Source organism: Pan troglodytes, chromosome 2 (genome assembly GCF_028858775.2).
Source record: "Pan troglodytes isolate AG18354 chromosome 2, NHGRI_mPanTro3-v2.0_pri, whole genome shotgun sequence".
NCBI classification, from domain to species: domain Eukaryota; kingdom Metazoa; phylum Chordata; class Mammalia; order Primates; family Hominidae; genus Pan; species Pan troglodytes.
Window position 1 is genome coordinate 39,698,646 of NC_086015.1, and position 12,478 is coordinate 39,711,123.

At 35.2% G+C, this 12,478-nt stretch overlaps 1 protein-coding gene across 50 annotated transcripts in view; it reads left to right on the top strand.

Annotated features, from left to right (window-relative positions):
* Positions 1 to 12,478, top strand: part of ARPP21 (cAMP regulated phosphoprotein 21) — a 155,716-nt gene that overhangs the window by 40,938 nt on the left and 102,300 nt on the right. For 43 of the 50 annotated variants that reach the window (XR_008546951.2, XM_009445126.4, XM_054680499.1 and 40 more), the window contains exons 2-9: positions 38 to 211; positions 1,955 to 2,121; positions 3,081 to 3,122; positions 3,956 to 4,045; positions 7,962 to 8,106; positions 9,527 to 9,605; positions 10,338 to 10,397; positions 11,123 to 11,263. Coding sequence is in view for 49 of the 50 variants with exons in the window: in XM_009445126.4 (XP_009443401.2) it covers positions 1,993 to 2,121; positions 3,081 to 3,122; positions 3,956 to 4,045; positions 7,962 to 8,106; positions 9,527 to 9,605; positions 10,338 to 10,397; positions 11,123 to 11,263 (686 nt within the window). In the remaining variant the exon portion in view is untranslated. The other 7 variants (XM_009445127.4, XM_054680514.1, XM_054680520.1 and 4 more) reach the window with 4 other exon arrangements.

A 12,478-nucleotide genomic window follows, 5' to 3' on the forward strand; every position in this document is an offset into this window, starting at 1 on the left:
TTGCAATTATTATTATTTATTTTTCATCTTTTTTCAGGTTGACGATGTGTCACACTGTGTAAGGGAATCGCATGGAGATGGGCATTCCGAACTGTTAATGGGGACATGGGACTCCAGTTGTCTCTGATCACTTGTGTGGATTTTCCTGGCGTAGAACGACAGAAGCCGCTAGTAAGTCGCCAAGACCTACAGCAGGAATTCTGCACCAAAGGTAAAGGTCTTGTTGTCTGGCTGTCATCTCATCTGCATTTTAGATTTATTATTATATAAATGTGCCTGTTTGCATCCAGCAGTTCACTGAATGTAACCATGACAGGATCTGTATCAGAGACTCATTTGGCTTGTAGTTTGGAGAATTAGAGCTCAATTTGTTCACTCCATTTTAAATCTGGTCACGTTCTGTTTTTTACTTAAATACTCTAAAAAACAAGTTAGGGCAACAGAAGTCCCCTATCCAATGCACTGAGAAACAAGCTGTTTGCCAGTGGAAAATGGAACTTTTTATTTTGTTAACCACGCATACTGAGTGCCACTGAAATATAAGAAATCCGTCAGAATGCACTGGATGAAATATCCTAAAACCTCCCAAAACCTGAATGCATTGCTTACTAGTCACTTTACAGACTCAAACTACCATCCTGTTGGAAAGCCTCCTTTTACATTCCCACAATCCTTTGCTGAATAAGCCTGTGTATTTTAAAGATATCATTAGATACCATCTGTTTTGTCATGGTAGATTTTAGCAAAATTTCTGTGGTTTAGATTTTTCTCATGCTTCCTATTTTCAGTTGGAAATAAAGTTACTGAATTAGTAAATGGTAATTGAATACTCTCAAAGAAACATATTAAAACTCTTATTTGTCTAGTAATAATTACCATTGTAATGACTGGGAATGGGACAGTCATTGCTTGGGATTTTTTTTGAAAAGAACTAACTTTCTAAGCTACAGCGCCTCTCTCTGCTTCTCCTTCTCCTTCTTTCTTTCTTCTTCTCTCCTCCTCTTCCTTCCTCCTCCTCCTCCCTCCTTCTCTTTCTTCTTTTTTTTCTTTCTATTTTTCTCACAGCTTAAAAAAGTGAGGAGGAAGTAAATGCTAAATTATTCATGAGCCTCATTTGACAGCACATCAGAAGGGGAAGTGTCAGGGGTTTTATAAAGGTAGGGAGAATAAAATAATAACAGATTTTAACTCTGAAAAGCCATTTCCAGTGTCTGTAGACTATTGTGAGCCTGGAGAAGTAGCATTTAGTTGGGATAGCTTCACTAGAGCTGCCTGCCAAAGACTTCCTTCCACAGGATCTTGTCGCACCAGCAACTGACAGGAGCTTGGGAGCTCGGGAGCTTGGGAGAGGGCTTATGTTTTTAATAATGTAGCAGTCAGTTCGAAGCCTGGAAATGTTATCCCTCAAAGGTTTATTGCCAAAATTAGATACCATATTTATGCTGAATTATTACCTTTTCTATAGTTTTTTTTTGACCTTGCAGACTACTGTATTCTTTATACCTAGGGAAGCATGTCTATGTTTGGAACCTGCAAATAATTTTTCAGTCATCTTAGAGATGCTGCAGAACATCAATGCCACATCTTGAGTCAGAAGTCGAGGGTCATTTGTTCAAAAGTTGGAGAAATATCCTCTTTTGTTGCTTCTTCTACTCTGTAGTGGAGAATGGGGAACTGGTAGTTGTGTGGGAGTTATGTGTCTCTAAGATTTGTTGACCCATTTTGATGGCAAGGTGTATTCACAAGTGTGTGTAAAGGGGGTGTGGATGGGACAACTGCATCTGCCTCTTGTGCATGCCTTGGGTACTTGATTTCATCTTGTTTTTTCCCCCTTTTGTATAAAATTCTCAAAATTGCTCTTTTGGATTTGAATATGAAAGGAGAAATGTAATCTCTAAAGAATGATAGTAAATACCTTGCACTGACTTTATTTCCTGATATCTTAACCTTCTAGGGCATAAAATCTTGTTATTTTAATTTGCATCTGGGAGAATGTCTGAGCAAGGAGACCTGAATCAGGCAATAGCAGAGGAAGGAGGGACTGAGCAGGAGACGGCCACTCCAGAGAACGGCATTGTTAAATCAGAAAGTCTGGATGAAGAGGAGAAACTGGAACTGCAGGTGAGTGAGCATGAAGAGACCCTGACTCTCATACAACTGTGTGCAGCTCCCTTCTTTTATTTTCAGAATACTTTAGAGATTTATTTTTTAAAGAGTTTCACTAGTTATATCATTAGGAAATGCTAGTCTCCTACTTTTTCAATTTTTGTCACTTTTTGTCCTAACCCAACCATGCTCTAAAATGTGTTTTGTGGGGAAAAAAGTCATAGGAAAGTATTTATTTCCTGAATTTGCACACAGCATCCCCTTACCAACTTCCAGAACACCTCAAGATGTACATAGAGGGCTTCTCCCAAGGCAGCTTTAGACTAGCTGAGTTTTAAAAATGAATTTGCTATTCTGTGGAAAGATGAAGACTCAATTCATGGTAAACTAAGAAAAATCAAAGGCAGGTGTTCCTTTGACTTTCATGGGCGTGCTAAGGCTCAAATCTTAGTAGCAAACAAGCTAAACCCTAGATTTCCCAGCCAAAGAGAGAGTACTTGAAGGAGGAGAAAAGACTGGGAGTGATTAAAGGAAATGAAAAAGTGCTGCGAAACATATCATGATTTACAAGGGAAAGAGATTTGGTAGAAGGAAAGCAAACTGCACTTACAAATAGCTTGTAAGTATTGATTTTCTTTTAACTAAACTACAGAAGTGTTAACTCTTTATATACCAACAGTTAACAAAGGCAGATAACTGCATGATGGCCAAAAAACTTCAAAGCTGGCTTTTCCTTGTCCCCTTTCCAATAGTTGTTATAAACAGAAAAGAGCTAAAAGTTAGTCAAAAGCTTTTTAAAGCTAGGGAAGGAGGAGTCCTCCCTAATGGTTGTGATGTTCTGTTGCTATTATTATTGACTTCTCTACTGTAGCCGGTAGTGACATTTTTCTCTCTTTCTTTCTCTCGGTTGTTGATTTACTGTTCGTTTTTGTTTATTTTATTTTATTTTGTTTTATTTTCTTTCCAACATACAGAGGCGGCTGGAGGCTCAGAATCAAGAAAGAAGAAAATCCAAGGTAGGGTTCTTAACATTCTAGGTAGACCTGATATCATGGGTATAAATTACATATTTTACATCAGAGTTAAAGGATTTGCCAGCATTTCAGATGATTGTGTCCAGATATTGTGGGGGATCTCGGTTGTACTGGTGCTGGCTGTTTTTGATGGGGTTGTGTTTATGCATGTCTTACTTTATGGCACTGCATATTTTTTAGTTAGAGGATTTAGTGTTCAAATAGCTGCAAATGTATGTATTTCATCCTGTGTTCACACTTAAGAGATTTGACAGTACTTTACAAAACAAATGACCGCTTGTTTTGTGTTCACACTTAGAGATTTGACAGTATTTTACAAAACAAATGACCATTTGTTTGGTTTTTATTTTAAATAAAATTTAGAGTAGATATTTTATTCTCACTACTTGATTTCTGCCTTGAAGTAAACAGATACTACTGTTTAGTACACACTCTTCATCCTTTTAACCGTCTTCTCAGTCAAATCTCCTGCAAACTTAGTTTTAGTAAAAATTTTTATCACTTTTTCCTGCTGATATTTTCATGAAATGACAGCAGTTCATTCTTCCTATGTTCCCAATGTGATGCACACAATTTACTAAAAGTATTTTTTTAAATGTATCTATTCACATTCTTCTTTACTTCCATCCCCATCAATACAGAGGTATGATGCTTTGAGCCAATGTAGACAGTACTGATTGGCAGACTTGAAGTTTGGTTTTAAAAATCTCATTTGGGGAAGTTATGTAAATGTGGAGATGATTTGGCAGTCTGAGAATGCTTCCTGTTTGTTTTCTTTATTTTCCTTTCCTTCCCTTTTCTTTCCCCCTTCCTAGTCAGGAGCAGGAAAAGGTAAACTGACTCGCAGTCTTGCTGTCTGTGAGGAATCTTCTGCCAGACCAGGAGGTGAAAGTCTTCAGGATCAGGTATATCCCCTTGCCATTATCATTAATTGCATGAATGGGATCCACCTTTGTGTGCATGACTCTTAATTTGGTGTTAAACAGTGTTTTGGGGGAGAAAAATATAATTGAAGAAAGTAATTCATTTTTTGGCTTCATCCCCTGCTTATGCAACATTCTAAAATAGTTTAATGGTTTGTCACAGAGTATTACATTTGTTTTTTTCCAGACTCTCTGAAAACTGCAAATGGAAAGGAATTCAAAAGAATTTAGATTAAAAGTTAAATAAAAAGTAGGCACAGTAGTGCTGAATTTTCCTCAAAGGCTCTCTTTTGATAAGGCTGAACCAAATATAATCCCAAGTATCCTCTCTCCTTCCTTGTTGGAGATGTCTTACCTCTCAGCTCCCCAAAATGCACTTGCCTATAAGAAACACAATTGCTGGTTCATATGAAACTTAGGAAATAGTGAATAAGGTGCATTTAACTTTGGAGAAATACTTTTATGGCTTTGGTGGAGATTTCTCAATACTGCAAAAGTTGTCCAGAAATGAATCTGAGCTGATGGTGACTTTAATATTATTAATATATCACTGCATATTTTTACCCTTATTTTTGCTCCTTACAGCAAGATTAGTAGGTTATAAAAATTTAAATTTAAACAAAATTATTTCATGACAAAATGGGAAACTTCACATCATACTTATTTTTGTTTGCCTTTTAGGCATCATATTATCTTTTATAAAAAATGGTCTTGCTGCTGAAATTGTACTTATTTTATCAGAGGCTGGGTGCAGTCAAGACAAAAGTAAAATGGTTTACCTGAGCCCAGGGGAGGGAAAATTGATTAAGATATCATTATTTTTGTTTGGTTTGGTTTTGCTTTTTTCTTCTTACTTTAATTGAAATACTCTGAATTCCCCTCATGGAAACAGAGAGCATTGAGAGCACTTTCTTTAAAAGGACCAAAAATAAATTCCTAATAGATTTTGTCCTAAGAGAGTGTTTTTTTTTTCTAGCATCACTTTCTTTACATGCCACTCATGTCATAAGGCATGGACAGGCTATCTTTCAGTGGCCATTACTATGTTTCGTACACATGCTTTATTTTACTTGGGCTCTGAGAAATGTGTGGCTTTCCTTCAGCATTTTATTTGTGCTTCTATTTTTAATGGAGATTGAAAAGGGAGAATAATGTGAATATCACGGCTTATATTATTAAATGTTGATTGATGGCTTGTAATGTACTGCACACAATATATGTTAACTCTGCAGAATGACAGACCCTGGGAGAAGTAATGCCCCAGTTGTCCCCCACTCCTAATGCCAGGCAGAGAAGGACAGCCTTTATAGACTTAATCTGCTTTTTGTCCCATTTGACAAGGTACCAGGAGGAAATTTTTTAAGGGATCAACTGTATCATAGTGCCCACTCTGGACCTAAGTCTAGTGTCTCCATACAATTGGTGCAGAGAAATAAGGGGTAAATGGTGCTTTGTTCCTGCTGGTTCCAAGCTCAGAAACCAAGACTAGCTTTGTAGGAGAGAATGAGAGCCTGCAAGCCTCTCTTTGGATTGGCTGAGGAGTGGTGGGAGCAGGGGGCTGATAGAAAACATCCAGACACACATATAAGCAAGTGGCCGTGCTACCTTTTTAGAGAATAAAGAAACAGACTTTTGAGTTTTTATGCAATGCCTTCATTAGGTACCACCGGCACTTACAAAATGTGCGGACTGAATCCCAGAGAACACTGGCAGATGTATACAGTATATGGATTGTATCGCTTCCCCAATGTTTGTAAATTCACAGTATTTGGAAAACTGCCTTCATTTTCCAGTGTGGGAAAAACTCTTGCTACCTGTATTACTTGATCTCAGACCCATACCTGATGGTTCAGTCTGTCCTTAAGTTAAAAGAATTTTGCTTTTCTAATGTTATACTATTTACCTGTCAGTGTATTACTGCAACTTGAATCACTCTTTTACTGTTGTTGGATATAAACTTATCCTGTACCAATGTATTTATTAACACTTGTATTTTATTATTGAGCATATCAATAAAAATATTAAAAAATAACAGATTGTTTTTTACCAACTCTATAGCACTTTTGTGTGTTCTTTCAACACCGTAATATATATGCATAGAAAAGATATTTTTTTTCCTGAGTATAGTATTTGTCAACACATGGCATCAGTTTGTACATTTTTTTATAGTGGATATTCTTTAGCCTCTGCTCATGCATTTATATGTCCAAGCCTCTATGATTTTAGATTCATACATACAGAGGCTGGTTGTTTCAGTCAGTTTTGAAGAAGCAATGAGATGACCTTCGTGGCCTGGGAGCCCTCAGTTTCCCTTGATGATTAACTGTCAAACTGAATCTTCCCCACCTCAGCCACGTCTTCTGGACCAGAAATGTCCCAGTGATTTCTTTAGCAAGTAGAAGCAAATCCTATCCCTAGAACCTGCCTGAACCTTTGCATATTAAGACATTTCTGTCCCAAACTGCAATAAATGACTCTATAATCAAATTACACTCAGGTTTTACAAAGTTTATATATGTACATCCCCAGGAAAAACGTGTTGAAGTTGGAAAACTCAGCTAAGATATTTATGATGAAAGTATGTTTTATTTCATCATTTATATTGCGTGACATTATAAGCATAGTGAAACAGGGAGTTCACAGTGGAGCCCCTTCCAAAAAAGAAACTTAGCTTCAGAGAACTTTTCTTTATGCTTGTTAGATTAGCCAGGTTTACTGAGAACCATTAAGAATCCCAAATTTGAGAGGGTACAAGCATCAATTTAGTCACATGTAGTGTGAGCATTAGTTTAATTTTCAGTGAGAGACATTATTAGTCATTGGGATTATTTTTTCCTACATCATAAATTTTAATGTCACTAGTGGAAGAAAGCTTTGCCATCAAATTATCTCTTACATAAGAATAAGTGGGCTTAACGTTGGTTAATTTGTCATAGTTTTAATCATAGCATAGGTTTTACATAAAACTGAAAAACATGATTTGGCTCATTCTTCTTCAAAACAGTGAACATACTATCAATCAAATTGCTGATATATGTGAGTTAATACAAAATAATCTATTTTCAGTGCAAAATAAATAAGAATAAAAGTGGATCCAGTCCCAATGCTGTAAATGGCCAATCTTAAATCAAACATCATTTCAAGACAATATTATATTTTGGAAAGGACTTAACTGATGCTAAAATAAAATAATATTAAATTTTATATATTATTTATGAAAAATATAATTCTACTTCCTACCTTTTCTAAAAGGCAATGCTTATTGTAACTATACATTATAATGATTTATTAGTGGTATTTATAAACAATTATAATAAGTTTATACCTAGAATTCCTGCAATTATATAGTCTGCTTTTTCATAGTAGTAGAAATCATTGTTGACCTGGGTCTAAAATTGAGTTTTTAATTGTAAATTCAGTAATAGGGGCTTTCTTTATGTCTGTTCTATTTGTAATTATGATTCCTAGTATATGTCTGTCTTTGTGCCAATTTCCCCTTATAAGGAATTATAGAATAGAACTACGGAGGCCTTTTTTTTTTTTAATACGATGGCTGTGATGAGAGCTTACTGATAAAGAAATTTTTCCTAGGTGTTTAAAAATAAACCTGTAGAAAAAAAATAAGTATTGTGAGCTACAGGAATTCAATTTGGTTAAGGTTAATATTCATAAGGCAAAGTTTTAGTACTAGATGTTCCTTATGACCTCCCATTGACTCCTGAAGATTAAGTCATTTTAAAGGGCAATTAATTTCCTGACAGGTTTAATTTTTACCATTTAGAAAAAAAAATCTGCACCTGGTTTTCATTTTTCTATATTTTATAACCTCTATGCAAAATGGGAGCCAGACAGAGATGATTAAACCTGGCCCTAAATTATTATATTTTTTCCCCAACAGGAATCAATTCATTTACAGCTTTCCAGTTTTTCCAGCCTGCAAGAGGAGGATAAATCTAGGAAAGATGACTCTGAAAGAGAAAAAGAAAAGGATAAAAACAAAGATAAAACCTCTGAAAAACCCAAGATCAGAATGTTATCAAAAGGTGAATGTGAAAATATTTCCTTAACTTACTCAATTTGGGCACACACATAGTCACAGAACACATTCTAGATTTCACATGCATATTCACCTCCCACCAAACCCTGCATATGATTCTATACGTGTACGTATCTGTGTGTGTGTAAAAAATGTGAACTTGATTTTCTTTCTGTTTATAGTGTCATTACTTGTGTTGCTAGACAGGTTATTTTTAGGATCACATATTTCTTTGGATTCACATTTTAATCTTCTGTTTTCAGTGACAAGCTTGTACAAGGAATAAATATAAATCTGCCCTAAATTTAGGTTTCTTGGACCGATTAACTTGGATTGGTGAACAGTAATGATACCAAGTTTGATATCTTAACTCTCATGTTTATCTTAAAAGACAGAGAGTGGATTAGCAATTCTCAGTTCATAAGTGATATGGTCCCCAAAGTACAGATGTATATGTCAACGGAATACATGATTCACATTTTATCTGGCTCAGAATTTAGTCTCTGAACCCATCTACTATCAAGTAATGTTTATTTAAGAAATACCCACTTCTACTTCAATAAATCACTGTGCAAAAAGTCATACATTTACAAACTCAAAACCTACAGTCCAAACTGTCCAAATTTTTGCCATACCTATCATGGTACAAAACAAAACTAAGTTGAAATGAAGAGTACCATGAGTAAACAGGCTTGCAGTAGACTTAAACAAACAAACAAACAAACTGGACAACTGGGAAAGAATAGAGCATCTGGTCAACTGAGAAATGACAACCGCCTCTAACAGTTATGTGTTCTATAACCATACATCTGCTTATAATTGTTGTTTCTGCTGAGGAATATCTAAAATCCAAGGTGTATATGACAGTAAAGAAGTTCAGGTTTCTAAAACAGTTTTAGAAATTAAGCTTTGGGCAGCATTAGGATATTTAAAAGTCTCGGGAATATTTAGTGTCCTCCTGTATTTTGTACTGATTAATAGATAGTCTCATAACAGAACATTCATTTTTTTTTTTTGCCTTCTTTGTTTTAAGAGAAAAAGGGTTCCATGGCATCTCAAACTCTTGAGAGCTCTCTGTAGGTGGGAGTTCTGTCATGTGGGGTTTGTGCCCTTGTTATTTACAATGCAGAATGAACACGTGATATTTGACTCCACCTCTCCCCCACACCCAGACTGTGCCCACTTCCCCTCCTATGACATTTGGATCTTTCCATATTCAGGATTTATTGGGTGTTTTCAATCCCGGAATCTAATTTTCATTCTGATGTTATATTGCCAGATTGCTAGTTTTGAAACATGTATTTTTATACCAACAGCTTCACCTAAAATTTATCTGAGCAGGGGGAAACAGGATAGGTTGGGGAAACCTTTTCCACCCCACCTTTCCACCATCATTCCTGACAGCTCCGTCCTGCTATTTGTTTCAGATTGCAGCCAAGAATACACGGATTCTACAGGCATAGACTTACACGAGTTTCTGATTAACACATTAAAGAATAATTCCAGGTAAATTATTGAATGAGCCTCTTATTTTTAGAAGGATCAAATAGAATATTACAATCAAAGTTATTAATCCAACACTTCTAAGAAAGCCATTGTAAAATGCAGATACCTTCCCTGACGTCTTAAACTGTTTCCTGTATTTTTTTTCTACTAATCGTTTGCATGTTTACTTTTTATAGAGAGTCTTAGTAACTGGGTAGTTACCCAATTAATAAATTATACTTTAACAGTTCTGCTTTTCAGATCACAAAGAGATACTGCCTAAGGGGGAAAAATAGCAAATAAAAATTATTGTTGTCAAATAAGCCAATTATGTTTTAATGCAGCTATGTATTCATTTACAGTCAATACTTGGCCTTCGTTTTGTTCCAGTTTCCTATTTATTTGAAATATACTATTTATTTGATGGGTTTTTTGATCCTAGTACTTTGCATGCCATAATTAACATTAAGACTACAAAATTTATATATTTCAATATACTTAACAAATAAGATAAGGAATACTCTTAAACAATGAAATAATTTGTAATGAATGAAATGAAATAATATGTAAATGGTCAGCATTTTCCAAAGAATTAAATAATATGTAAATGGTCAGCATATTCCAAAGAAGAGTTAGGTATAAGTTTGTAGCAGCATACATTTAAGTAATATTTTCCATATATTTAATTAATTCTTTAGGTTTTTGGAAGTGGAACACACATAAAACCTTTTAAATTTAACATTTATTTTGCAGGGACAGGATGATACTTTTGAAAATGGAGCAGGAAATTATTGATTTCATTGCTGACAACAAGTATGTTAAACTTCAATGCTGGTTAATTTGATCATGTATCCTAGTTTGGTATTGGAGTTAAATTGTCCATTCTGGAAAGACTTAGGGATAGATAAAACATTGTTTAATATGTTCCTTGATTTGTTAAATGGAGACATTATTGGAGTTAGGAACTATACGCTGATGAGAATTGTTGCTTGGACCATGTGTGCTTCTGCTTGTTAAATTCCTGACAAAATGGCTATAAACAGTGGGCCACTGATTAGCATAGAGTAGCTGTAACAAGAAGAGACCCTTTTCATTTTTATTATAGTTTTTTAATGGGCTCCAGCTGGCTGCAGTCAGTTATGCCTGGAAATAATTGTGCTGCTTCAGTGTAAACCGTGTAATGACACATCTCCATATAGACATCTGCAATCACGTATTATGTCACATCATTTGTCCTGTGCCTGGCCCCGTTGATAAGGTATCATGGACTAAAATACAATACTGTCCAACAGACATTACATTCTCTTTGGCAAGAGAAATGTGCAACTATGAAACAAAGATGTTTATTGTAGCTTAATCAATAAATCTATAATAAGTAGAAAATTTTTCTAGAAATTAGGACATTAAGTGATGCCAGAAATGCAATAGGCTTAGTGGTTTAGATGAAGAAGAAATAGTTTTGTGTGTATACTTGTAAAAAGGTATTATGGGCAAAAAATGAAAATGCTGATTCCACTTTTTCTTGAATTATGTTCTAGTAATCATTATAAAAAGTTCCCTCAGATGTCATCATATCAGAGGATGCTTGTCCATCGAGTGGCAGCTTATTTTGGATTGGATCACAATGTGGATCAAACAGGAAAATCTGTTATCATCAACAAGACCAGCAGCACCAGAATGTAAGCCCCATCACTGTACTTATTTAGCATTTTCTTTTTCTCCTATGGATTCATTTATAAGATCACAGTATAAAATTCACAGTACATGACATTTAAAATGTGCAGTGTTATTTATCTCTTGCTCTTATCAGAAGTAGTGTGGCATTTATCTGTAGAAGATTATCTGAGAACCAAGAAAGTTTATAAAATTCAGACAATAAAGTGGATTTATTTCCTGCTCTTTTACATAGCTCCTGAAACATAATTTTCTTTCTTCCATCAGTACTCTATGAAATTACATACAAAGCTGTGAAAAATTTTGTCAAAATATAACTTAAATTAAAAACAATAGATATTTTTAAATGACCATGACATACACAGAATAATTGTTATTTTCTTTCTTCTTTCTTCTGCTTTTTTAGACATCTATCTTATTGTAGTTTCTGGAGTAATAAAAAGCTCCAAACCTAGAGGCAGAAATCCTGCCTCTAAAACCCAATTCTACTTACTAGTTGTGTGACTTGGAGCAAGTCATTTAAAATCTGCCATCTCAGTTTTTTCACCTGTAAAATGAGAGTTTTAAGCTAGATGAAACATCTAAGACTTAGCTCTAAAAAGAGGATGACAAGTTTTTTCCCCCTAAAATAATTGTTTGTTTTTCTCTTAATACCGGTTCATTGTTTCACTGAGTCACCAAAAGCATAATAACATGAGTAGTCATTTGCTTTGAAGCTTGGAGCTGTTTTTCTTGAACCTATATATCTTTGGAGTACCATACAAGCCAATTCTATAACAAAAGGCATGTTAAACTAAAAAAACTGCCCACATAAAGCATCCATTTTTATAATTTTCTTTTTTCACAATGTGCTTGGTAAACCGTAAATTGCATGCTCTTTAGAAATGTTACTGAAGGGAGCTTTTGTGTCAAGCAGAGTATCATGGTTAAAATACTCTATATTTTCTGCTCACCAGAGGTTGGGACAAGTGGGGATGGAGATGAGGCGCTTTCTCAACTCAAGCATCAGTCTGTGCTCAGCAGAGGTCGGGGGAAAGTCATAGTGAAGAGAGCACAAACTGAGAGATCTGGGACCAAGCATGGCTATTATTAATATCTCAGGGACAATGAGCACTCCACTTCTGTGGGCTTCAAATTACTTATATATCTGCAGGATAGTTTGAACTGAATCGTGTTTAAGGGCCCTTGAAGTTTCAGAATCATTCAGTCCTGTAGTTGCA